This window comes from Mustelus asterias, unplaced genomic scaffold, assembly GCF_964213995.1.
Source record: "Mustelus asterias unplaced genomic scaffold, sMusAst1.hap1.1 HAP1_SCAFFOLD_3152, whole genome shotgun sequence".
Classification (NCBI taxonomy): domain Eukaryota; kingdom Metazoa; phylum Chordata; class Chondrichthyes; order Carcharhiniformes; family Triakidae; genus Mustelus; species Mustelus asterias.
The window spans coordinates 5,001-32,867 of NW_027593097.1; the positions used below are offsets into that span (position 1 = coordinate 5,001).

At 51.5% G+C, this 27,867-nt stretch overlaps 1 protein-coding gene across 1 annotated transcript in view; it reads left to right on the forward strand.

Moving 5' to 3' along the window:
- Positions 1–21,761, forward strand: part of LOC144490321 (ephrin type-A receptor 2-like) — a gene marked incomplete at both ends in the record, with an annotated part of 25,090 nt that extends 3,329 nt beyond the window's left edge. Inside the window, 4 exons of the mRNA XM_078208090.1 lie at positions 2,206–2,361; positions 10,992–11,345; positions 12,568–12,692; positions 21,602–21,761. Of these exons, the coding sequence (XP_078064216.1) occupies positions 2,206–2,361; positions 10,992–11,345; positions 12,568–12,692; positions 21,602–21,761 (795 nt within the window). The remainder of the gene's footprint in view (positions 1–2,205; positions 2,362–10,991; positions 11,346–12,567; positions 12,693–21,601) is intronic.
- Between the last annotated feature and the right edge of the window lie 6,106 nt (positions 21,762–27,867).

Consider the following 27,867-nt stretch of genomic DNA (forward strand, 5'->3'; position numbering starts at 1 on the left):
AGGAAGAGCCCACACTTCCCCCACGAGGCACAGGAAGAGCCCACACTTCACCCGCCCCCCCCCCCCACCCCCCAAGGCACAAGAACTCTCAGGACCTGGGTGTCCTTGTGCAGGAATCTCAAGGAGTTGGTTTGCAGGTGCAGCGGGTAATTAAGAAGGTAAATGGAATTTTGTCCTTCAGTGCGAGAGGGATGGAGTTTAAAAACAGCGAGGTTATGTTGCAGCTGTATAAGGTGCTGGTGAGGCCACACCTGGAGTACTGGGTACAGTTTTGGTCTCCTTACTTGAGAAAGGATATACTGGCACTGGAGGAGGTGCAGAGGAGATTCACTCGGTTGATTCCAGAGTTGAGAGGGTTGGCTTATGAGGAGAGACTGAGTAGACTGGGGCTATACTCATTGGAATTCAGAAGAGTGAGGGGGAGATCTCATAGAAACATATAAGATTATGAAGGGAATAGATAAGATAGAAGCAGGGAAGTTGTTTCCACTGGCGGGTGAAACTAGAACGAGGGGGCATGGCCTCAAAATAAGGGGGAGCAGATTTGGGACTGAGTTGAGGAGGAACTTCTTCACACAAAGGGGTTGTGAATCTGTGGGATTCCCTGCCCAGTTGAGGCTTCCTCGGTGAATGTTTTTAAGGCAAGGGTAGATAGATTTTTGAAGGAATTAAGGGTTATGGTGAGCGGGCGGGTAAGTGGAGCTGAGTCCACGAAAAGATCAGCCATGATCTTATAGAATGGCGGAGCAGGCTCGAGGGGCCAGATGGCCTACTCCTGATCCTAGTTCTTATTCTGCTAAACTCCCGAGTAATACAACCCCAGACTATTTAGTCTTCTTCACCAAGATTTAGCCCGGTGAATCTCCTTTGAACTGCCTCCAATGTTACTCTATCCCTTTTTTAAGGTAAGGGGTCCAAAACTGTCCGCAGTGTTCCAAGTGAGACCTCAGCACGGTGGGTTGGCACTGCTGCCTCAGAGTGCCAGGGACCCGGGTTCGATTCCCGGCTCGGGTCACTGTCTGTGCGGAGTCTGCACATTCTCCCCATGTCTGCGTGGGTTTCCTCCGGGTGCTCCGGTTTCCTCCCACAGTCTGAAAGACGTGCCGGTTAGGGTGCATTGGGCCGTGCTAAATTCTCCCTCAGTGTTACCCGAACAGGCGCCAGAATGTGGCGACCAGCGGATTTTCACAGTAACTTCATTGCAGTGTTAATGTAAGCCGACTTGTGACACTAATAAATAAACTTTAAACTTTACACACACACACAAACACATTCTCTCTCTCTCTCACAGAAATAAACTAAACTACAATTGTGACAAAACCTCCATATTCGTAAGCTCCAACCCCGTTACGTTAAAGGCTAAATACCATTTGCCTTCTGGACGACTTGTTGGAACTGGTTTGAGCTTTTTATGATTCATGCACTCGAACACCCAGATCCCTCTGTACTTCAGGCAGAGGGATCTGGGTGTACAGGTACACAGGTCACTGAAAGTGGCAACGCAGGTGGAGAAGGTAGTCAAGAAGGCAGACGGCATGCTTGCCTTCATCGACCGGGGTATTGAGTTTAAACATTGGCAAGTCATGTTGCAGCTTTATAGAACCTTAGTTAGGCCGCACTTGGAATATAGTGTTCAATTCTGGTCGCCATACTACCAGAAGGATGTGGAGGCTTTGGAGAGGGTACGGAAAAGATTTACCAGGATGTTGCCTGGGATGGAGGGCATTAGCTATGAGGAGAGGTTGGAGAAACTTGGTTTGTTCCCACTGGAACGACGGAGGTTGAGGGGAGACCTGATAGAAGTCTACAAGATTATGAGGGACAGAGTGGAGAGTCAGAAGCTTTTTCCCCAGGGTGGAAGAGTCAGTTACTCGGGGGGCACAGGTTTAAGGTGCGAGGGGCAAGGTTTAAAGGAGATGTACGAGGCAGATTTTTTACACAGAGGGTGGTGGGTGCCTGGAACTCGCTGCCGGGGGAGGGAGTGGAAGCGGATACGGTCGTGAGTTTTAAGGGGCGTCTTGACAAGTACCTGAATAGGATGGGAATAGAGGGATATGGTCCCCGGAAGGGTAGGGGGTTTTAGTTCAGTCGGGGCAGCATGGTCGGTGCAGGAGGGGCCGAAGGGCGTGTTCCTGTGCTGTAAATTTCTTTGCTATTTTTTTCACCCATTCCCTGATCTCTGTCTCTCTCTCTCTCTCTCCGCAGCCTGCCCTGTAGGGTTCTACAAGAATTCAATTGGCCAATCTCGATGCATTGAGTGTCCACAGCACAGCAACACCCAAGCGGAGGGGGCAAGCTCCTGCCCATGTGACCAGAACTTCTACAGAGGGAGTGGGGAGCTACTGGGACAACCCTGTGCCAGTGAGTGAGGGGAGAGGGAGCTTTACTCCATATCTAACCCCGTGCTGTACCTGTCCTGGGAGTGTTTGATGGGGGACAGTGTAGAGGGAGCTTTACTCTGTATCGAACCCCGTGCTGTACCTGTCCTGGGGGTGTTTGATGGGGGACAGTGTAGAGGGAGCTTTACTCCGTATCTAACCCCGTGCTGTACCTGTCCTGGGAGTGTTTGATGGGGACAGTGTAGAGGGAGCTTTACTCTGTATCTAACCCCGTGCTGTACCTGTCCTGGGAGTGTTTGATGGGGACAGTGGAGAGGGAGCTTTACTCCATATCTAACGCCGTGCTGTACCTGTCCTGGGAGTGTTTGATGGGGACAGTGTAGAGGGAGCTTTACTCTGTATCTAACCCCGTGCTGTACCTGTCCTGGGAGTGTTTGATGGGGGGGACAGTGTAGAGGGAGCTTTACTCTGTATCTAACCCCGTGCTGTACCTGTCCTGGGAGTGTTTGATGGGGGACAGTGTAGAGGGAGCTTTACTCCGTATCTAACCACGTGCTGTACCTGTCCTGGGAGTGTTTGATGGGGACAGTGTAGAGGGAGCTTTACTCCGTATCTAACCACGTGCTGTACCTGTTCTGGGAGTGTTTGATGGGGACAGTGTAGAGGGAGCTTTACTCTGTATCTAACCCCGTGCTGTACCTGTCCTGGGGGTGTTTGATGGGGACAGTGTAGAGGGAGCTTTACTCTGTATCTAACCCCGTGCTGTACCTGTCCTGGGAGTGTTGGTTGGGGGACAGTGTAGAGGGAGCTTTACTCTGTATCGAACCCCGTGCTGTACCTGTCCTGGGAGTGTTTGATGGGGACAGTGTAGAGGGAGCTTTACTCTGTATCTAACCCCGTGCTGTATCTGTCCTGGGAGAGTTTGATGGGGGACAGTGTAGAGGGAGCTTTACTCTGTATCTAACCCCGTGCTGTACCTGTCCTGGGAGTGTTTGATGGGGGACAGTGTAGAGGGAGCTTTACTCCGTATCTAACCCCGTGCTGTACCTGTCCTGGGAGTGTTTGATGGGGACAGTGTAGAGGGAGCTTTACTCTGTATCTAACCCCGTGCTGTACCTGTCCTGGGAGTGTTTGATGGGGACAGTGTAGAGGGAGCTTTACTCTGTATCTAACCCCGTGCTGTCCCTGTCCTGGGAGTGTTTGATGGGGGACAGTGTAGAGGGAGCTTTACTCTGTATCTAACCCCGTGCTGTGTCTGTCCTGGGAGTGTTTGATGGGGACAGTGTAGAGGGAGCTTTACTCTGTATCTAACCCCGTGCTGTACCTGTCCTGGGAGTGTTTGATGGGGACAGTGTAGAGGGAGCTTTACTCTGTATCTCACCCCGTGCTGTACCTGTCCTGGGAGTGTTTGATGGGGACAGTGTAGAGGGAGCTTTACTCTGTATCTAACCCCGTGCTGTACCTGTCCTGGGAGTGTTTGATGGGAACAGTGTAGAGGGAGCTTTACTCTGTATCTAACCCCGTGCTGTACCTGTCCTGGGAGTGTTTGATGGGGGACAGTGTAGAGAGAGCTTTACTCTGTATCTAACCCCGTGCTGTACCTGTCCTGGGAGTGTTTAATTGGGACAGTGTAGAGGGAGCTTTACTCTGTATCTAACCCCGTGCTGTACCTGTCCTGGGAGTGTTTGATGGGAACAGTGTAGAGGGAGCTTTACTCTGTATCTAACCCCGTGCTGTACCTGTCCTGGGAGTGTTTGATGGGAACAGTGTAGAGGGAGCTTTACTCTGTATCTAACCCCGTGCTGTACCTGTCCTGGGAGTGTTTGATGGGGGACAGTGTAGAGAGAGCTTTACTCTGTATCTAACCCCGTGCTGTACCTGTCCTGGGAGTGTTTGATGGGGACAGTGTAGAGGGAGCTTTACTCTGTATCTAACCCCGTGCTGTACCTGTCCTGGGAGTGTTTGATGGGAACAGTGAAGGGGGAGCTTTACTCTGTATCTAACCCCGTGCTGTACCTGTCCTGGGAGTGTTTGATGGGGACAGTGTAGAGGGAGCTTTACTCTGTATCTAACCCCGTGCTGTACCTGTCCTGGGAGTGTTTGATGGGGGACAGTGTAGAGGCAGCTTTACTCTGTATCTAACCCCATGCTGTACCTGTCCTGGGAGTGTTTGATGGGAACAGTGCAGAGGGAGCTTTACTCTGTATCTAACCCCGTGCTGTACCTGTCCTGGGAGTGTTTGATGGGAACAGTGCAGAGGGAGCTTTACTCTGTATCTAACCCCGTGCTGTACCTGTCCTGGGAGTGTTTGATGGGGACAGTGTAGAGGGAGCTTTACTCTGTATCTAACCCCATGCTGTACCTGTCCTGGGAGTGTTTGATGGGGACAGTGTAGAGGGAGCTTTACTCTGTATCTAACCCCGTGCTGTACCTGTCCCGGGAGTGTTTGATGGGGGACAGTGTAGAGGGAGCTTTACTCTGTATCTAACCCCGTGCTGTACCTGACCTGGGAGTGTTTGATGGGGGACAGTGTAGAGGGAGCTTTACTCTGTATCTAACCCCGTGCTGTACCTGTCCTGGGAGTGTTTGATGGGGGACAGTGTAGAGGGAGCTTTACTCTGTATCTAACCCCGTGCTGTACCTGTCCTGGGAGTGTTTGATGGGGACAGTGTAGAGGGAGCTTTACTCTGTATCTAACCCCGTGCTGTACCTGTCCTGGGAGTGTTTGATGGGGGACAGTGTAGATGGAGCTTTACTCTGTATCTAACCCCGTGCTGTGCCTGTCCTGGGAGTGTTTGATGGGGACAGTGTAGAGGGAGCTTTACTCTGTATCTAACCCCGTGCTGTACCTGTCCTGGGAGTGTTTGATGGGGGACAGTGTAGAGGGAGCTTTACTCTGTATCTAACCCCGTGCTGTCCCTGTCCCGGGAGTGTTTGATGGGGACAGTGTAGAGTGAGCTTTACTCTGTATCTAACCCCGTGCTGTACCTGTCCTGGGAGTGTTTGATGGGGGACAGTGTAGAGGGAGCTTTACTCTGTATCTAACCCCGTGCTGTACCTGTCCTGGGAGTGTTTGATGGGGACAGTGTAGAGGGAGCTTTACTCTGTATCTAACCCCGTGCTGTACCTGTCCTGGGAGTGTTTGATGGGGGACAGTGTAGAGGGAGCTTTACTCTGTATCTAACCCCGTGCTGTACCTGTCCTGGGGGTGTTTGATGGGGGACAGTGTAGAGGGAGCTTTACTCTGTATCGAACCCCGTGCTGTACCTGTCCTGGGAGTGTTTGATGGGGGACAGTGTAGAGGGAGCTTTACTCTGTATCGAACCCCGTGCTGTACCTGTCCTGGGAGTGTTTGATGGGGACAGTGTGGAGGGAGCTTTACTCTGTATCTAACCCCGTGCTGTACCTGTCCTGGGAGTGTTTGATGGGGGACAGTGTAGAGGGAGCTTTACTCTGTATCTAACCCGGGCTGTACCTGTCCTGGGAGTGTTTGATGGGGACAGTGTAGAGGGAGCTTTACTCTGTATCTAACCCCGTGCTGAACCTGTCCTGGGAGTGTTTGATGGGGACAGTGTAGAGGGAGCTTTACTCTGTATCTAACCCCGTGCTGTACCTGTCCTGGGTGTGTTTGATGGGGACAGTGTAGAGGGAGCTTTACTCTGTATCTAACCCCGTGCTGTCCCTGTCCTGGGAGTGTTTGATGGGGACAGTGTAGAGGGAGCTTTACTCTGTATCTAACCCCGTGCTGTACCTGTCCTGGGGGTGTTTGATGGGGACAGTGTAGAGGGAGCTTTACTCTGTATCTAACCCCGTGCTGTACCTGTCCTGGGGGTGTTTGATGGGGACAGTGTAGAGGGAGCTTTACTCTGTATCTAACCCCGTGCTGTACCTGTCCTGGGAGTGTTGGTTGGGGGACAGTGTAGAGGGAGCTTTACTCTGTATCTAACCCCGTGCTGTACCTGTCCTGGGAGTGTTTGATGGGGGACAGTGTAGATGGAGCTTTACTCTGTATCTAACCCCGTGCTGTGCCTGTCCTGGGAGTGTTTGATGGGGACAGTGTAGAGGGAGCTTTACTCTGTATCTAACCCCGTGCTGTACCTGTCCTGGGAGTGTTTGATGGGGGACAGTGTAGAGGGAGCTTTACTCTGTATCTAACCCCGTGCTGTCCCTGTCCCGGGAGTGTTTGATGGGGACAGTGTAGAGTGAGCTTTACTCTGTATCTAACCCCGTGCTGTACCTGTCCTGGGAGTGTTTGATGGGGGACAGTGTAGAGGGAGCTTTACTCTGTATCTAACCCCGTGCTGTACCTGTCCTGGGAGTGTTTGATGGGGACAGTGTAGAGGGAGCTTTACTCTGTATCTAACCCCGTGCTGTACCTGTCCTGGGAGTGTTTGATGGGGGACAGTGTAGAGGGAGCTTTACTCTGTATCTAACCCCGTGCTGTACCTGTCCTGGGAGTGTTTGATGGGGGACAGTGTAGAGGGAGCTTTACTCTGTATCGAACCCCGTGCTGTACCTGTCCTGGGAGTGTTTGATGGGGGACAGTGTAGAGGGAGCTTTACTCTGTATCGAACCCCGTGCTGTACCTGTCCTGGGAGTGTTTGATGGGGACAGTGTGGAGGGAGCTTTACTCTGTATCTAACCCCGTGCTGTACCTGTCCTGGGAGTGTTTGATGGGGGACAGTGTAGAGGGAGCTTTACTCTGTATCTAACCCGGGCTGTACCTGTCCTGGGAGTGTTTGATGGGGACAGTGTAGAGGGAGCTTTACTCTGTATCTAACCCCGTGCTGAACCTGTCCTGGGAGTGTTTGATGGGGACAGTGTAGAGGGAGCTTTACTCTGTATCTAACCCCGTGCTGTACCTGTCCTGGGTGTGTTTGATGGGGACAGTGTAGAGGGAGCTTTACTCTGTATCTAACCCCGTGCTGTCCCTGTCCTGGGAGTGTTTGATGGGGACAGTGTAGAGGGAGCTTTACTCTGTATCTAACCCCGTGCTGTACCTGTCCTGGGGGTGTTTGATGGGGACAGTGTAGAGGGAGCTTTACTCTGTATCTAACCCCGTGCTGTACCTGTCCTGGGGGTGTTTGATGGGGACAGTGTAGAGGGAGCTTTACTCTGTATCTAACCCCGTGCTGTACCTGTCCTGGGAGTGTTGGTTGGGGGACAGTGTAGAGGGAGCTTTACTCTGTATCGAACCCCGTGCTGTACCTGTCCTGGGAGTGTTTGATGGGGACAGTGTAGAGGGAGCTTTACTCTGTATCTAACCCCGTGCTGTATCTGTCCTGGGAGAGTTTGATGGGGGACAGTGTAGAGGGAGCTTTACTCTGTATCTAACCCCGTGCTGTACCTGTCCTGGGAGTGTTTGATGGGGGACAGTGTAGAGGGAGCTTTACTCCGTATCTAACCCCGTGCTGTACCTGTCCTGGGAGTGTTTGATGGGGACAGTGTAGAGGGAGCTTTACTCTGTATCTAACCCCGTGCTGTACCTGTCCTGGGAGTGTTTGATGGGGACAGTGTAGAGGGAGCTTTACTCTGTATCTAACCCCGTGCTGTCCCTGTCCTGGGAGTGTTTGATGGGGGACAGTGTAGAGGGAGCTTTACTCTGTATCTAACCCCGTGCTGTATCTGTCCTGGGAGTGTTTGATGGGGACAGTGTAGAGGGAGCTTTACTCTGTATCTAACCCCGTGCTGTACCTGTCCTGGGAGTGTTTGATGGGGACAGTGTAGAGGGAGCTTTACTCTGTATCTCACCCCGTGCTGTACCTGTCCTGGGAGTGTTTGATGGGGACAGTGTAGAGGGAGCTTTACTCTGTATCTAACCCCGTGCTGTACCTGTCCTGGGAGTGTTTGATGGGAACAGTGTAGAGGGAGCTTTACTCTGTATCTAACCCCGTGCTGTACCTGTCCTGGGAGTGTTTGATGGGGGACAGTGTAGAGAGAGCTTTACTCTGTATCTAACCCCGTGCTGTACCTGTCCTGGGAGTGTTTAATTGGGACAGTGTAGAGGGAGCTTTACTCTGTATCTAACCCCGTGCTGTACCTGTCCTGGGAGTGTTTGATGGGAACAGTGTAGAGGGAGCTTTACTCTGTATCTAACCCCGTGCTGTACCTGTCCTGGGAGTGTTTGATGGGAACAGTGTAGAGGGAGCTTTACTCTGTATCTAACCCCGTGCTGTACCTGTCCTGGGAGTGTTTGATGGGGGACAGTGTAGAGAGAGCTTTACTCTGTATCTAACCCCGTGCTGTACCTGTCCTGGGAGTGTTTGATGGGGACAGTGTAGAGGGAGCTTTACTCTGTATCTAACCCCGTGCTGTACCTGTCCTGGGAGTGTTTGATGGGAACAGTGTAGGGGGAGCTTTACTCTGTATCTAACCCCGTGCTGTACCTGTCCTGGGAGTGTTTGATGGGGACAGTGTAGAGGGAGCTTTACTCTGTATCTAACCCCGTGCTGTACCTGTCCTGGGAGTGTTTGATGGGGGACAGTGTAGAGGCAGCTTTACTCTGTATCTAACCCCGTGCTGTACCTGTCCTGGGAGTGTTTGATGGGAACAGTGTAGAGGGAGCTTTACTCTGTATCTAACCCCATGCTGTACCTGTCCTGGGAGTGTTTGATGGGAACAGTGCAGAGGGAGCTTTACTCTGTATCTAACCCCGTGCTGTACCTGTCCTGGGAGTGTTTGATGGGGACAGTGTAGAGGGAGCTTTACTCTGTATCTAACCCCGTGCTGCACCTGTCCTGGGAGTGGTTGATGGGAACAGTGTAGAGGGAGCTTTACTCTGTATCTAACCCCGTGCTGTACCTGTCCTGGGAGTGTTTGATGGGAACAGTGCAGAGGGAGCTTTACTCTGTATCTAACCCCGTGCTGTACCTGTCCTGGGAGTGTTTGATGGGAACAGTGCAGAGGGAGCTTTACTCTGTATCTAACCCCGTGCTGTACCTGTCCTGGGAGTGTTTGATGGGGACAGTGTAGAGGGAGCTTTACTCTGTATCTAACCCCATGCTGTACCTGTCCTGGGAGTGTTTGATGGGGACAGTGTAGAGGGAGCTTTACTCTGTATCTAACCCCGTGCTGTACCTGTCCCGGGAGTGTTTGATGGGGGACAGTGTAGAGGGAGCTTTACTCTGTATCTAACCCCGTGCTGTACCTGTCCTGGGAGTGTTTGATGGGGGACAGTGTAGAGGGAGCTTTACTCTGTATCTAACCCCGTGCTGTACCTGTCCTGGGAGTGTTTGATGGGGGACAGTGTAGAGGGAGCTTTACTCTGTATCTAACCCCGTGCTGTACCTGTCCTGGGAGTGTTTGATGGGGACAGTGTAGAGGGAGCTTTACTCTGTATCTAACCCCGTGCTGTACCTGTCCTGGGAGTGTTTGATGGGGGACAGTGTAGATGGAGCTTTACTCTGTATCTAACCCCGTGCTGTGCCTGTCCTGGGAGTGTTTGATGGGGACAGTGTAGAGGGAGCTTTACTCTGTATCTAACCCCGTGCTGTACCTGTCCTGGGAGTGTTTGATGGGGGACAGTGTAGAGGGAGCTTTACTCTGTATCTAACCCCGTGCTGTCCCTGTCCCGGGAGTGTTTGATGGGGACAGTGTAGAGGGAGCTTTACTCTGTATCTAACCCCGTGCTGTACCTGTCCTGGGAGTGTTTGATGGGGGACAGTGTAGAGGGAGCTTTACTCTGTATCTAACCCCGTGCTGTACCTGTCCTGGGAGTGTTTGATGGGGACAGTGTAGAGGGAGCTTTACTCTGTATCTAACCCCGTGCTGTACCTGTCCTGGGAGTGTTTGATGGGGGACAGTGTGGAGGGAGCTTTACTCTGTATCTAACCCCGTGCTGTACCTGTCCTGGGAGTGTTTGATGGGGACAGTGTAGAGGGAGCTTTACTCTGTATCTAACCCCGTGCTGTACCTGTCCTGGGAGTGTTTGATGGGGGACAGCGTAGAGGGAGCTTTACTCTGTATCTAACCCCGTGCTGTACCTGTCCTGGGAGTGTTTGATGGGAACAGTGTAGAGGGAGCTTTACTCTGTATCTAACCCCGTGCTGTACCTGTCCTGGGAGTGTTTGATGGGGGACAGTGTAGAGGGAGCTTTACTCTGTATCTAACCCCGTGCTGTACCTGTCCTGGGAGTGTTTGATGGGAACAGTGTAGAGGGAGCTTTACTCTGTATCTAACCCCGTGCTGTACCTGTCCTGGGAGTGTTTGATGGGGACAGTGTAGAGGGAGCTTTACTCTGTATCTAACCCCGCGCTGTACCTGTCCTGGGAGTGTTTGATGGGGGACAGTGTAGAGGGAGCTTTACTCTGTATCTAACCCCGTGCTGTCCCTGTCCTGGGAGTGTTTGATGGGGACAGTGTAGAGGGAGCTTTACTCTGTATCTAACCCCGTGCTGTACCTGTCCTGGGAGTGTTTGATGGGGGACAGTGTAGAGGGAGCTTTACTCTGTATCTAACCCCGTGCTGTACCTGTCCTGGGAGTGTTTGATGGGGACAGTGTAGAGGGAGCTTTACTCTGTATCTAACCCCGTGCTGTACCTGTCCTGGGAGTGTTTGATGGGAACAGTGCCTCAGTCCGTCAGTTGTCTGTATATATTCTGTCTAATTGCTCTCTCTCTCTCTCTCTCTCTCCCTCTCTCTGTCTCTCCCCCAGGTCCCCCGACTGCCCCACAGAATGTCAGTGCACTGCTCCTGGGTTCTAAGGTCACCCTCTCCTGGCGGACACCCCTGGATTCTGGAGGGAGGGCCGACCTGAGTTATACTGTGAGCTGCGAGAGGTGTAGCTGGGACTCGGCGAGCTGCGATCCCTGTGTGGGTGATCTGAGTGCGCAGCCCGCCTGGTGGGGGCTTCTCGATCCCTGGCTGGATGTCGAAGGCCTCCAGCCTTCCTCCAACTACACCTTCACGGTCACTGCTCTCAACGGAGTGTCGGCTCAGGCAGGCAAGGCCGGGCGGGAGCGAGGGAGGTCACTGCCCGTCCGAGTGACCACCTCCGAGGGTGCGGGGGGTGAGTGAATCTGCAGCCAACATCTCCCCCCTTGGCCTCCCCCTCCCCCCCCCCTTCCCCCCGTCCCCCCTCCCCCCACTTCCCCCCTTCCCCCGCTTCCCCCCTTCCCCCCCCTCCCTTCCCCCCCTCCCTTCCCCCCCTCCCTCCCCCCCTCCCCCTCCCTCCCCCCCTCTCCCTCCCCCTCCCTCCCCCCCTCTCCCTCCCTCCCCCTCCCTCCCCCCGTCTCCCCCCCCCTCCCCCCTCCCCCTCCCTCCCTCCCTCTCCCTCCCTCCCCCTCCCTCCCCCTCCCTCCCCCCCTCTCCCCCCCTCTCTCCCCCCTCCCCCCTCTCCCCCCTCCCCCTCCCCCCCTCTCCTCCCCTCTCCCCCCCCTCCCTCCCCCCCTCCCCCTCCCTCCCCCCCTCTCCCTCCCTCCCCCCTCTCCCCCCCTCTCCCCCCCCTCCCCCCCATCTCCCCCCCTCCCCCCCATCTCCCCCCCTCTCCTCCCCTCCCCCTCCCCCTCCCCCTCCCCCTCCCTCTCTCCCCCTGACACTCACGCCAGTCTGTCCCCAACTGGTCATCCAGGACATCTCCCACTCTGTCTTGTTCTCTCCCCCGTCTCCCTCCCTCCCTCTCTCTCTCTTTCTCCCTCTCTGTCTCCCTCTCTCTCTCTCTCCCCCTGCCTCTCTCTCTCTCTCCCCCCCCCCCCCGCTTCTCTCTCTCTTTCTCTCTCTGCCTCTCTCTCTCTCTCCCTCCCCACCCCTCTGTCTCTCTCTCTCTCCCTCTCTCTCTCCCTCTCTCCCCGTCTCTCTCTCTCTCCCTCTCTCCCCCTGTCTCTCTCTCTCTCTCTCTCCTCGCCCCTCCCCCCTCTCTCTCTCCCTCTCTCTCTCCCTCCCCCCGCCTCTCTCTCTCTCTCTCTCTCTCTCTCCTCGCCCCTCCCCCTCCCCCCCTCTCTCTCCCTCTCTCTCTCCCTCCCCCCGCCTCTCTCTCTCCCTCTCTCTCTCCCTCCCCCCGCCTCTCTCTCTCTCTCTCTCTCCCTCTCTCCCCGTCTCTCTCTCTCTCTCCCCGCCCCCCCCCTCTCTCTCTCCCTCACCCCACTCTCTCTCTCTCTCTCTCTCTCTCCCTCACCCCACTCTCTCTCTCTCTCTCTCTCTCTCCCTCCCCGCCCCTCCCCCCCCCCCTCTCTCTCTCTCCCTCTCTCTCCATTCCTCCGTTGCCAGTGATATTTTCTCTCTTTCTCCCTCAGCCCCCCCGCCCGTTACCGGGGTGACCGTTGTCCATCGGGAGGAGAGCAGCCTCTCCGTTGCCTGGCAACCAACAGAGCCCCATGGACGTGGCATTATGGGATATGAGGTCATGTACCAGCAGCAGGTGAGAGGTCAAGAGTCAGGAACTGACCAATTGCCATTGAGATTGGGAGGAGGGAAGTGGCCAATGGCAGATTGGCCGTGCTAACGTGTCCCTTAGTGTCCAAAGATGTGCAGGTTGGGTGGATTGGCCATGCTAAATTGTCCCTTAGTGTCCAAAGATGTGCAGGTTAGGGTGGATTGGCCATGCTAAATTGTCCCTTAGTGTCCAAAGATGTGCAGGTTAGGGTGGATTGGCCATGCTAAATTGTCCCTTAGTGTCCAAAGATGTGTAGGTTAGGTGGATTGGCCATGCTAAATTGCCCCTTAGTGTCCAAAGATGTGTAGGTTAGGTGGATTGGCCGTGCTAAATTGCCCCTTAGTGTCCAAAGATGTGTAGGTTAGGTGGATTGGCCGTGCTAAATTGCCCCTTAGTGTCCAAAGATGTGTAGGTTAGGTGGATTGGCCATGCTAAATTGTCCCTTAGTGTCCAAAGATGTGTAGGTTAGGTGGATTGGCCATGCTAAATTGCCCCCTTAGTGTCCAAAGATGTGCAGGTTGGGTGGATTGGCCATGCTAAATTGTCCCTTAGTGTCCAAAGATGTGTAGGTTGGGTGGATTGGCCATGCTAAATTGCCCCTTAGTGTCCAAAGATGTGCAGGTTAGGGTGGATTGGCCATGCTAAATTGTCCCTTAGTGTCCAAAGATGTGTAGGTTAGGTGGATTGGCCATGCTAAATTGCCCCTTAGTGTCCAAAGATGTGTAGGTTAGGTGGATTGGCCATGCTAAATTGTCCCTTAGTGTCCAAAGATGTGTAGGTTAGGTGGATTGGCCATGCTAAATTGCCCCCTTAGTGTCCAAAGATGTGCAGGTTGGGTGGATTGGCCATGCTAAATTGTCCCTTAGTGTCCAAAGATGTGTAGGTTGGGTGGATTGGCCATGCTAAATTGCCCTAGTGTCCAAAGATGTGTAGGTTAGGTGGATTGGCCATGCTAAATTGTCCCTTAGTGTCCAAAGGTGTGTAGGTTAGGTGGATTGGCCATGCTAAATTGCCCTAGTGTCCAAAGATGTGAAGGTTAGGTGGATTGGCCATGCTAAATTGTCCCTTAGTGTCCAAAGATGTGCAGGTTAGGTGGATTGGCCATGCTAAATTGCCCTAGTGTCCAAAGATGTGAAGGTTAGGTGGATTGGCCATGCTAAATTGTCCCTTAGTGTCCAAAGGTGTGTAGGTTAGGTGGATTGGCCATGCTAAATTGCCCTAGTGTCCAAAGATGTGTAGGTTAGGGGGATTGGCCGTGCTAAATTGCCCCTTAGTGTCCAAAGATGTGTAGGTTAGGTGGATTGGCCATGCTAAATTGCCCCTTAGTGTCCAAAGATGTGTAGGTTAGGTGGATTGGCCATGCTAAATTGCCCCTTAGTGTCCAAAGATGTGCAGGTTAGGTGGATTGGCCATGCTAAATTGCCCCCTTAGTGTCCAAAGATGTGCAGGTTAGGTGGATTGGCCATGCTAAATAGTGTGAGTGGATTAGCAGGGTAAATACGTAGGGCCAAGGGGATAGGGCCTGAGTGGGACTGTGGTCGGCGCAGGTTCGATGAGCTGAATGGCCTCCTTCTGCACTGTAGTGATCTCATATCCTCCCAGGCCTTGGGTCTAATTGCTGTCTGAAGGACGTGGAAGCTTTGGAGGGAGTGCAGAGAAGGTTCACCAGGATGTTGCCTGGTCCCGAGGGTGTTGGCGATGAGGAGAGGTTGGATAAACTAGGATTGTTTTCACTGGGAAGACGGAGGCTGAGGGGAGACCTGATAGAGGGGCTACAAAATGATGAGAGGCACAGACAGGGTGGATAGTCAGAGGCCTTTTCCCCAGGGTGGGAGTGTGAGTTACAAAGGGGGGGCACAGGTTCTAGGTGAGAGGGGGCAAGTTTAAGGGAGATGTGTGGGGGAGGTTTTTCACACAGAGAGAGAGTGATGGGTGCCTGGAACGCGCTGCCAGAGGGGGTGGGGGAAGAGGGCACATTAGCAACATTTAAGAGGCATCTGGATGGGCCCAGGAATAGGGAGGGGAGAGAGGGATACGGACCGAGTGAGGGCAGGAGGATTATTTTGTAGTTTAGTGAGGGCATCAGGATCAGCACGGGCTTGGAGGGCCGAAGGGCCTGTGCTGTCATTCTCTTTGTTCCATCTTTATGTCATCTGCAAACTTACTAACCCACACATCTCCGCTTTCATCCAAGTCATCTCTATATATGTCACAAACAGCAGAGCAAAGAACAAAGAACAGTACAGCACGGGAAACAGGCCCTTCGGCCCTCCAAGCCTGTGCCGCTCCTTGGTCCAACTAGACCAATCGTTTGTATCCCTCCATTCCCAGGCTGCTCATGTGACTATCCAGGTAAGTCTTAAACGATGTCAGCGTGCCTGCCTCCACCACCCTACTTGGCAGCGCATTCCAGGCCCCCACCACCCTCTGTGTAAAAAAACGTCCCTCTGATATCTGAGTTATACTTCGCCCCTCTCAGCTTGAGCCCGTGACCCCTCGTGATCGTCACCTCCGACCTGGGAAAAAGCTTCCCACCGTTCACCCTATCTATACCCTTCATAATCTTGTACACCTCTATTAGGTCTCCCCTCATTCTCCGTCTTTCCAGGGAGAACAACCCCAATTTACCCAATCTCTCCTCATAGCTAAGACCCTCCATACCAGGCAACATCCTGGTAAACCTTCTCTGCACTCTCTCTAAAGCCTCCACGTCCTTCTGGTACAAAGAACAAAGAACAATACAGCACAGGAACAGTCCCTTCGGCCCTCCAAGCCCGCGCCGCTCCCCGGTCCAGGATTGAATCCTGAATCCAGGATCCCCGCCCAATTTTCCAGCCTATCTACATCCTAATATCCTATCCACCGAGCTGTCCCTCACAGCTACGATGCTTTGTTCATCACAACCTATTAACTCACCCCCACCCCCCCCATTCCAGACCATGTGATCTCCAGGGAGAGGCGAAAACCCAGAGTGAAAACCCCAGGGCCAATATGGGGAAAAAAAATCTGGGAAATTCCTCTCCGACCCCCTGAGGCGATCGAAACGAGTCCAGGAGATCACAATGGCCCCGATCGGAAAATGCTTCCCAACCCTAGTCATTTCCACTTCCACGAACACCATATGAATTCCCTGCCCCCGAGACAGGTTCCCAACTATCCGCAGTCTCGCTCTGTACTGGCACCAGCAAGATGATCATAGAATGAAGCCTTGAAACGAGAAACCAGGAACAATTAGCCCGCGCCGCTCCCTGGTCCAAACTAGACCACTCTTTTGTATCCCTCCATTCCCACTCCGTTCATATAGCTGTCTAGATAAGTCTTAAACGTTCCCAGTGTGTCCGCCTCCACCACCTTGCCCGGCAACACATTCCAGGCCCCCACGACCCTCTGTGTAAAATATGTCCTTCTGATATCTGTGTTAAACCTCCCCCCCTTCACCTTGAACCTATGACCCCTCGTGAACGTCACCACCGACCCGGGGAAAAGCTTCCCACCGTTCACCCTATCTATGCCTTTCATAATTTTATACACCTCTATTAAGTCTCCCCTCATCCTCCGTCTTTCCAGGGAGAACAACCCCAGTTTCCCCAATCTCTCCTCATAACCAAGCCCCTCCATACCAGGCAACATCCTGGTAAACCTCCTCTGTACTCTCTCCAAAGCCTCCACGTCCTTCTGGTAGTGCGGCGACCAGAACTGGACGCAGTACTCCAAATGTGGCCTAACCAGCGTTCTATACAGCTGCATCATCAGACTCCAGCTTTTATACTCTATACCCCGTCCTATAAAGGCAAGCATACCATATGCCTTCTTCACCACCTTCTCCACCTGTGCTGCCACCTTTAAGGATTTGTGGACTTGCACACCTCGGTCCCTCTGTGTTTCTATACTCCTGATGACTCTGCCATTTATTGTATAACTCCTCCCTACGTTATTTCTTCCAAAATGCATCACTTCGCATTTATCCGGATTAAACTCCATCTGCCACCTCTCCGCCCAATTTTCCAGCCTATCTATATCCTGCTGTATTGCCCGACAATGCTCTTCGCTATCCGCAAGTCCAGCCATCTTCGTGTCATCCGCAAACTTGCTGATTACACCAGTTACACCTTCTTCCAAATCATTTATATATATCACAAATAGCAGAGGTCCCAGTACAGAGCCCTGCGGAACATCACCAGTCACAGATTTCCACGAGAAAAACTCCCTTCTACCTCCGTTCTAACTTAAATGTGAGGTGATGCATTTTAGAAGGTCCAATGCATGTAGGAATTGTACAGTGAATGGTAGAACTCTTAGGATGATTGACAAGCAGATCTACATCGAACATAGAACATTACAGCGCAGTACAGGCCCTTCGGCCCTCGATGTTGTGCCGACCAGTGGAACCAATCTAAAGCCCCTCTAATCTACACTATTCCAATATCATCCATATGTTTATCCAATAACCATTTGAATGCTCTTAATGTTGACGAGTCCACGACTGCTGCAGGCAGGGCATTCCACGCCCTTACTACTCTCTGAGTAAAGAACCTACCTCTAACATCTGTCCTATATCTCTCACCCCTCAATTTAAAGCTATGTCCCCTCGTGCTAGCCAACACCATCCGAGGAAAAAGGCTCTCACTATCCACCCTATCTAATCCTCTGATCATCTTGTATGCCTCTATTAAGTCACCTCTTAACCTTCTTCTCTCTAACGAAAACAACCTCAAGCCCCTCAGCCTTTCCTCATACGATCGTCCCACCATACCAGGCAACATCCTGGTGAATCTCCTCTGCACCCTTTCCAACACTTCCACATCTTTCCTATAATGCGGCGACCAGAACTGTACGCAATACTCCAAGTGCGGCCGCACCAGAGTTTTGTACAGTTGCAGCATGACCTCCTGGCTCCGAAACTCAATCCCTCCCCCAATAAAAGCTAACACTCCGTACGCCTTCTTAACAACCCTATCAACCTGGGTGCCAACTTTCAGGGATCTATGCACATGGACACCCAGATCCCTCTGTCCATCCACACTACCAAGTATCTTACCATTAGCCCAGTACTCTGTATTCCTGTTACTCCTTCCAAAGTGAATCACCTCACACTTTTCCGCATTAAACTCCATTTGCCACCTCTCAGCCCAGCTCTGCAGCTTATCTACGTCCCTCTGTAACCTGCCACTTCCCTCCGCACTGTCCACAACTCCACCGACTTTAGTGTCATCCGCAAATTTACTAACATCCTTCTGGGCAGACATGTCCACCAGTCACTGAAAGTGGCAACGCAGGCGGAGAAGGTAGTCAAGAAGGCATATGGCATGCTTGCCTTCATCGGCCGGGGTATTGAGTTTAAACATTGGCAAGTCATGTTGCAGCTTCATAGAACCTTAGTTAGGCCGCACTTGGAATATAGTGTTCAATTCTGGTCGCCACACTACCAGAAGGATGTGGAGGCTTTGGAGAGGGTACAGAAAAGATTTACCAGGATGTTGCCTGGTATGGAGGGCATTAGCTATGAGGAGAGGTTGGAGAAACTTGGTTTGTTCTCACTGGAGCGACGGAGGTTGAGGGGAGACCTGATAGAAGTCTACAAGATTATGAGGGACAGAGTGGATAGTCAGAAGCTTTTTCCCCAGGGTGGAAGAGTCAGTTACTAGGGGGCACAGGTTTAAGGTGTGAGGGGCAAGGTTTAAAGGAGATGTACAAGGCAAGATTTTTTACGCAGAGGGTGGTGGGTGTCTGGAAGGCGCTGCCCGGGGAGGAAGTGGGAGCAGGTACGATCGCGGCTTTTAAGAGGCAACTAGATGAATACATGAGTAGGATGGGAATGGAAGGATACGGATTCTGTAAGTGCATACGGTTTTCGTTCAGGCAGGCATCATGATTGGTGCAGGCTTGGAGGGCCGAAGGGTCTGTTCCTGTGCTGTACTGGTCTTTGTCCTTTCTTCTTTGCCATCTGGGGAGACCAATTCTGTATCCAACTGGCCAAGTCATCCTAATCTTCCAGATTTTCTTGCCTTTGAAGGCATTCGGCATGCTTGGTTTCATTGGTCAGAACATTGACTACAGGAGTTGGGACGTCTTGTTGAAGTTGTACAAGACATTGGTAAGGCCACACTTGGAATACTGTGTACAGTTCTGGTCACCCTATTATAGAAAGGATATTATTAAACTAGAAAGAGTGCAGAAAAGATTTACTAGGATGCTACCGGGACTTGATGGTTTGAGTTATAAGGAGAGGCTGGGATAGACTGGGACTTTTTTCTCTGGAGCGTAGGAGGCTGAGGGGTGAACTTACAGAGGTCTATAAAATAATGAGGGGCACAGATCAGCTCGATCGTCAATATCTTTTCCCCAAAGGTAGGGGAGTCTAAAACTAGAGGGCATAGGTTTAAGGTGAGAGGGGAGAGGTACAAAAGTGTCCAGAGGGGCAATTTTTTCACACAGAGGGTGGTGAGTGTCTGGAACATAAGAACATAAGAAATAGGAGCAGGAGTAGGCCATCGAGCCCCTCGAGCCTGCCCCGCCATTCAATAAGATCATGGCTGATCTGAAGTGGATCAGTTCCACTTACCCGCCTGATCCCTATAACCCCTAATTCCCTTACTGATCAGGAATCCATCTATCCGTGATTTCAACATATTCAACGAGGTAGCCTCCACCACTTCAGAGAATTTCAGAGATTCACCACCCTCTGAGAGAAGAAGTTCCTCCTCAACTCTGTCCTAAACTGACCCCCCCTTTATTTTGAGGCTGTGCCCTCTAGTTCTAGCTTCCTTTCTAAGTGGAAAGAATCTCTCCATCTCTACCCTATCCAGCCCCCGCATTATCTTATAGGTCTCTATAAGATCCCCCCTCAGCCTTCTAAATTCCAACGAGTACAAACCCAATCTGCTCAGTCTCTCCTCATAATCAACACCCCTCATCTCCGGTATCAACCTGGTGAACCTTCTCTGCACTCCCTCCAAGGCCAATATATCCTTCCGCAAATAAGGGGACCAACACAGTATTCCAGCTGCGGCCTCACCAATGCCCTGTACAGATGCAGCAAGACATCTCTGCTTTTATATTCTATCCCCCTCGCGATATAGGCCAACATCCCATTTGCCTTCTTGATCACCTGTTGCACCTGCAGACTGGGTTTTTGCGTCTCATGTACAAGGACCCCCAGGTCCCTCTGCACAGCAGCATGTTGTAATTTCTTTCCATTGAGATAATAATCCAATTTGCTATTATTTCCTCCAGAGGCAGTAGTAGAGGCGGGTACAATTTTGTCTTTTCGACCAGAAGACCATAAGACATAGGAGCAGAATTAGGCCACTCGGCCCATCGAGTCTGCTCCACCATTCAATCATGGCTGATATTTTTCTCATCCCCATTCTCCTGCCTTTTCCCCATCACCCCTGTCCCCTTATTAATCAAGAACCTATCTATCTGTGTCTTAAAGACACTCAATGACCCGGTCTCCACAGCCTTCTGCGGCAAAGAGTTCCACACATTCACCACTCTCTGGCTGAAGAAATTCCTCCTCATCTCTGTTTTAAAGGATCGTCCCTTTAGCCTGAGGTTGTGCCCTCTGGTTCTAGTCTTTCCCACTCGTGGAAACATCCTCTCCACGTCCACTCTATCCAGGCCTCGCAGTATCCTATAAGTTTCAATAAGATCCCCCCTCATCCTTCTAAACTCCAACGAGTACAGACCCAGAGTCCTCAACCGTTCCTCACACGACAAGCTCTTCATTCATAGAAACATAGAAAACTACAGCACAAAACAGGCCCTTCGGCCCCACTAGTTGTGCCGAACATATCCCTACCTTCTAGGCCTACCTATAACCCTCCATCCTATTAAGTCCCATGTACTCATCCAGGAGTCTCTTAAAAGACCCTATTGAGTTCGCCTCCACCACCACTGACGGCAGCCGATTCCACTCGCCCACCACCCTCTGTGTGAAAAGCTTCCCCCTAACATTTCCCCTGTACCTACCCCCCAGCACCTTAAACCTGTGTCCTCTCGTAGCAGACATTTCCACCCTGGGAAAAAGCCTCTGAGAGTCCACCCGATCTATGCCTCTCAACATCTTATATACCTCTATTAGGTCTCCGCTCATCCTACGTCTCTCCAAGGAGAAAAGACTGAGCTCCCTCAGCCTATCCTCATAAGGCATGCCACTCAATCCAGGCAACATCCTTGTAAATCTCCTCTGCACCCTTTCAATCTTTTCCACATCCTTCCTGTAATGAGGCGACCAGAACTGAGCACAGTACTCCAAGTGGGGTCTGACGAGGGTCTTATATAGCTGCATCATTATCCCCGGACTCCTGAACTCAATCCCTCGATTGATAAAGGCCAGCACACCATACGCCTTCTTAACCACCTCCTCCACCTGCGGGGCCGATTTCAGAGTCCTATGGACCCGGACCCCAAGGTCCTTCTGATCCTCTACAGTACTAAGAGTCTTACCCTTTATATTGTACTCCTTCATCCCATTTGACCTACCAAAATGGACCACGACGCATTTATCTGGGTTGAAGTCCATCTGCCACTTGTCCGCCCAGCCTTGCATCCTATCTATGTCCCTCTGTAACTTCTGACATCCCTCCAGACTATCCACAACCCCACCAACCTTCGTGTCGTCGGCAAACTTACCAACCCATCCCTCCGCTTCCTCATCCAGGTCATTCCTGGGATCATTCTTGTGAACCTCCTCTGGACCCTTTCCAAGGCCGAGAAAAGAAGCATTTAGACAGTTACATGGGTAAGACGGGGGTATGGACCAATTGTGGGCAAAATTGGGACTAGTTTAGTGGTTGGCAGAAGGGCAGCATGGACGAGTTGGGCCGAAGGGGCTGTTTCCATGCTGTAAACCTTTTATGACTCCGTCTCGATCCTTGTCCCCCTCGCAACAGGGCCGGGAACAGATCTACACGGTCAAGAGACTGACGGAAAACAAGGTTACTCTGACAGAACTGGACCCGGGGACCACTTACCTGCTCAAGGTGCGAGCGCAGACCTCCCTTGGACCGGGATCGTACAGCCCAGTTTACCACTTCCAGACGCTGTCCTCAGGTAAGACCGGGCCTGTACAGGAAGGGCGAACCTCGCCTTCCAGGGGGGACCCTGGGTGGGGGAGAAAGTAGCACTTAGGATATTCAACCATGAGGTTAAATTTAAGGTGAGGGGGGAGAGATACAAGAGTGTCCAGAGGGGCAACTTTTTCACACAGAGGGTGGTAAAAAAGAACAAAGAACAATACAGCACAGGAGCAGGCCCTTCGGCCCTCCAAGCCCGCGCCGCTCCCTGGTCCAAACTAGACCATTCTTTTGTATCCCTCCATTCCCACTCTGTTCATGTGGCTATCTAGATAAGTCTTAAACATTCCCAGTGTGTCCGCCTCCACCACCTTGCCCGGCAGCGCATTCCAGGCCCCCACCACCCTCTGTGTAAAATATGTCCTTCTGATATCCGTGTTAAACCTCCCCCCCTTCACCTTGAACCTATGACCCCCTCATGAACGTCACCTCCGACCTGGGGAAAAGCTTCCCACCGTTCACCCTATCTATGCCTTTCATAATTTTATACACCTCTATTAGATCTCCCCTCATCCTCCGTCTTTCCAGGGAGAATAACCCCAGCTTACCCAATCTCTCCTCATAGCTAAGCCCCTCCATACCAGGCAACATCCTGGTAAACCTCCTCTGTACTCTCTCCAAAGCCTCCACGTCCTTCTGGTAGTGCGGCGACCAGAACTGGACGCAGTATTCCAAATGCGGCCGAACCAACGTTCTATACAGCTGCAACATCAGTCCCCAACTTTTATACTCTGTGCCCCGTCCTATAAAGGCAAGCATGCCATCTGCCTTCTTCACCACCTTCTCCACCTGTGACGTCACCTTCAAGGATCTGTGGACTTGCACACCCAGGTCCCTCTGCGTATCTACACCCTTTACGGTTCTGTCATTTATCGTATAGCTCCCCCCTACGTTAGTTCTACCAAAATGCATCACTTCGCATTTATCAGGATTGAACTCCATCTGCCATTTCTTTGCCCAAATTTCCAGCCTATCTGTATCCTTCTGTAGCCTCTGACAATGTTCCTCACTATCTGCAAGTCCTGCCAATTTTGTGTCGTCCGCAAACTTACTGATCACCCCAGTTACACCTTCTTCCAGATCGTTTCTATAAATCACAAACAGCAGAGGTCCCAATACAGAGCCCTGCGGAACACCACTAGTCACAGGCATCCAGCCGGAAAAAGACCCTTCCACTACCACCCTCTGTCTTCTGTGACCAAGCCAGTTCTCCACCCATCTAGCCACCTCCCCCTTTATCCCATGAGATCCAAACTTTTTCACCAGCCTACCATGAGGGACTTTGTCAAACGCTTTACTAAAGTCCATATAGACGACATCCACGGCCCTTCCCTCGTCAACCATTCTAGTCACTTCTTCAAAAAACTCCACCAGGTTAGTGAGGCATGACCTCCCTCTCACAAAACCATGCTGACTAAATGTCTGGAACGAGCTGCCAGAGGTAGTAGTAGAGGCGGGTACAATTTTGTCTTTTAAATAGCATTTTAATAGAGGCATACAAGATGATCAGAGGATTAGATAGGGTGGATAGTGAGAGCCTTTTTCCTCGGATGGTAATAGCTAGCACGAGGGGACGTAGCTTTAAATTGAGGGGTGAGAGATATAGGACAGATGTTAGAGGTAGGTTCTTTACTCAGAGAGTAGTAAGGGCGTGGAATGTCCTGCCTGCAACAGTGGTGGACTCGTCAACATTGAGAGCATTCAAATGGTTATTGGATAAACATATGGATGATATTGGAATAGTGTAGATTAGAGGGGCTTTAGATTGGTTCCACTGGTCGGCACAACATCGAGGGCCGAAGGGCCTGTACTGCGCTGGAATGTTCTATGTTCTATGTCTAGACAGTTCCATGGGATATGGGCCAAATGCGGGCAATTGGGATTAGCTTTGGGGTTTTAAAAAAAAAAAGGGCAGCATGGACAAGTTGGGCCGAAGGGCCTGTTTCCATGCTGTAAACCTCTATGACTCTAAGACTGAATCACCCTCCTTCCCTAGCCCAGGGGTCAGGGGACAGGGATCGGGAGCAGGAACCCCGGCTGATTCACCCCCCCCTCCCTAACCCAGGGGTCAGTGGACAGGGATCGGGAGCCCAGGCTGATTCACCCCCCCCCTCCCTAACCCAGGGGTCAGTGGACAGGGATCGGGAGCCCAGACTGATTCACCCCCCTCTCCCTAACCCAGGGGTCAGTGGACAGGGATGGGGAAGTGGTGAGTACAAGTCCACCGATCCTTAAAGGTGGCAGCACAGGTGGGGAAGGTGGTGAAGAAGGCATATGGCATGCTTCCCTTTATAGGACGGGGCATAGAGTATAAAAGTTGGGGTCTGATGTTGCAGATGTATAGAACGTTGGTTCGGCCGCATTTGGAGTACTGCGTCCAGTTCTGGTCGCCGCACTACCAGAAGGACGTGGAGGCTTTAGAGAGAGGGCAGAGAAGGTTTACCAGGATGTTGCCTGGTATGGAGGGTCTTAACCGGGATATTGGGTTCATGTCACACTATCTGTAACCCCCACAGCCTGCCTGGACCTGCAGAGTTTCACTGGCTGTCTTGTCTGGAGACAATACACATCTTTTTAGCCTGTCTTTATGCTCTCTCCACTCCCATTGTTTTGTTTCTTAAAGACTGGATTAGTTGTAAGTATTCGCATTCCAACCATGATTCATGTAAATTGAGTCTGTGTCTTTATAAGCTCTGTTTGTGAACAGAATTCTTTATATGCTCTGTCTGTGAACATGCCTGCAGTGATAGTGGAGTCAGACACTTTAGGAACATTTAAGCGGTTATTGGATAGGCACATGGAGCACACCAGGATGATAGGGAGTGGGATAGCTTGATCTTGGTTTCAGATAAAGCTCGGCACAACATCGTGGGCCGAAGGGCCTGTTCTGTGCTGTACTGTTCTATGTTCTAATTCCCACTCACCTGAAGAAGGGGCTTGCAGCTCCGAAAGCTTGTGTGGCTTTTGCCACCAAATAAACCTGTTGGACTTTAACCTGGTGTTGTTAAACTTCTTACTGTGTTTACCCCAGTCCAACGCCGGCATCTCCACATCATGATATAACCTGACCATAACACTCCAACTTTTATCCTCGATACTCCGATTAGAACATAGAACATAGAACAGTACAGCACAGAACAGGCCCTTCGGCCCACGATGTTGTGCCGAGCTTTATCTGAAACCAAGATCAAGCTATCCCACTCCCTATCATCCTGGTGTGCTCCATGTGCCTATCCAATAACCGCTTAAATGTTTCTAAAGTGTCTGACTCCACTATCACTGCAGGCAGTCCATTCCACACCCCAACCACTCTCTGCGTAAAGAACCTACCTCTGATATCCGTCCTGTATCTCCCACCACGAACCCTATAGTTATGCCCCCTTGTAATAGCTCCATCCACCCGAGGGAATAGTCTTTGAACGTTCACTCTATCTATCCCCTTCATCATTTTATACACCTCTATTAAGTCTCCCCTCAGCCTCCTCCGCTCCAGAGAGAACAGCCCCAGCTCCCTCAACCTTTCCTCATATGACCGACCCTCCAATGTACCAAAGGCACTCTTTACCACCCTGTCCACCTGTGACGTCACTGTTAGGGAGAAGAGTTGTTTTTTTTACGCAGCGGGTGTGGTGGAACGCCCTGCCGAGTGACGCAGACACGTTAGCCCCATTTGAAATGTTGTTTTGTATTTCAGAAGAGACTCCGATTCCACATGTGATCATCGTGTCCTGTACAATGGGCCTTCTCTCAATCCTCTCACTTCTGATTGCCTTGATCTGTATCAAACACAGGTAACGCTACCCTCTGTAACTCAGTGCCGTGACTGTGACACTACATTCTGCACCCTCTCCTTTCCTTCTCTATGAACGGTATGCTTCGTCTGTATAGCGCGCAAGAAACAATACTTTTCACTGTATGTTTAATACATAGTGTCATAGAGTTTTAGAAAAGCTACAGCACAAAACAGGCCCTTCGGCCCCACAAGTTGTGCCGAACATATCCCGACCTTTTAGGCCTACCCTCCATCCTATTTCCATGCTGAAACCCGAGGGATTGAGTTGAGGAGTCCGGAGTCCGGGGATAACGATCCATCCTCCATCCTATTAAGTCCCATGTACTCGGTAGCAGCGCAGTGGGTTAGCACTGCTGCTTCACAGCTCCAGGGTCCCGGGTTCGATTCCCGGCTCGGGTCACTGTCCGTGCGGAGTTTGCACATTCTCCCCGTGTCTGCGTGGGTTTCCTCCGGGTGCTCCGGTTTCCTCCCACGGTCCAAAGATGTGCAGGTTTAGGTTGATTGGCCGTGCTAAAATTGCCCCCTTAGTGTCCTGGGATGCGTAGGTTAGAGGGATTAGTGGGTAAATGTGTAGGGATATGGGGGTAGGGCCTGGGTGGGATTGTGGTCGGTGCAGACTCGATGGGCCGAATGGCCTCTTTCTGTGGTTCTATGATACTCATCCAGGAGTCTCTTAAAAGACCCTATTGAGTTTGCCTCCACCACCACTGACGGCAGCCGATTCCACTCGCCCACCACCCTCTGTGTGAAAAACTTCCCCCTAACATCTCCCCTGTACCTACCCCCCAGCACCTTAAACCTGTGTCCTCTCGTAGCAGACATTTCCATCCTGGGAAAAAGCCTCTGAGAGTCCACCCGATCTATGCCTCTCAACATCTTATACACCTCTATTAGGTCTCCTCTCATCCTACGTCTCTCCAAGGAGAAAAGACCGAGCTCCCTCAGCCTATCCTCATGAGGCATGCCACTCAATCCAGGCAACATCCTTGTAAATCTCCTCTGCACCCTTTCAATCTTTTCCACATCCTTCCTGTAATGAGGCGACCAGAACTGAGCACAGTACTCCAAGTGGGGTCTGACGAGGGTCTTATATAGCTGCATCATTATCCCCGGACTCCTCAACTCAATCCCTCGGGTTACAGCATGGAAACAGGCCCTTCGGCCCAACTTGTCCATGCCGCCCTTTTTTTTAAAACCCCTAAGCTAATCCCAATTGCCCCCATTTGCCCCATATCCCTCTCTACCCATCGTACCCATGTAACTGTCTAACCGCTTTTTAAAAGACAAAATTGTACCCGCCTCTACTACTGCCTCTGGCAGCTCGTTCCAGACACTCACCACCCTCTGTGTGAAAAAATTGCCCCTCTGGACACTCTTGTATCTCTCCCCTCTCACCTTAAACCTACGCCCTCTAGTTTTAGACTCCCCTACCTTTGGGGAAAGATGTTGACTATCTAGCTGATTTGTGCCCCTCATTATTTTATAGACCTCTATAAGATCACCCCTCAGCCTCCTACGCTCCAGAGAAAAAAGTCCCAGTCTATCCAGCCTCTCCTTATAACTCAATCCATCAAGTCCCGGTAGCATCCTAGTAAATCTTTTCTGCACTCTTTCTAGTTGAATAATATCCTTTCTATAATAGGTTGAACAGAACTGTACACAGTATTCCAAGTGTGGCCTTACCAATGTCTTGTACAACTTCAACAAGACGTCCCAACTCCTGTATTCAATGTTCTAAGAACATAAGAAATAGGAGCAGGAGTAGGCCATCTAGCCCCTCGAGCCTGCCCCGCCATTCAATAAGATCATGGCTGATCTGAAGTGGATCAGTACCACTTACCCGCCCGATCCCCATAACCCCTAATTCCCTTACCGATCAGGAATCCATCTATCCGTGATTTCAACATATTCAACGAGGTAGCCTCCACCACTTCAGTGGGCAGAGAATTCCAGAGATTCACCACCCTCTGGGAGAAGAAGTTCCTCCTCAACTCTGTCCTAAACTGACCCCCCCCTTTATTTTGAGGCTGTGCCCTCTAGTTCTAGTTTCCTTTCTAAGTGGAAAGAATCTCTCCACTTCTACCCTATCCAGCCCCTTCATTATCTTATAGGTCTCTATAAGATTCCCCCCTCATCCTTCTAAATTCCAACGAGTACAAACCCAATCTCCTCAGCCTCTCCTCATAATCCAAACCCCTCATCTCCAGTATCAACCTGGTGAACCTTCTCTGCACTCCCTCCAATGCCAATATATCCTTCCGCAAATAAGGGGACCAATACTGCACACAGT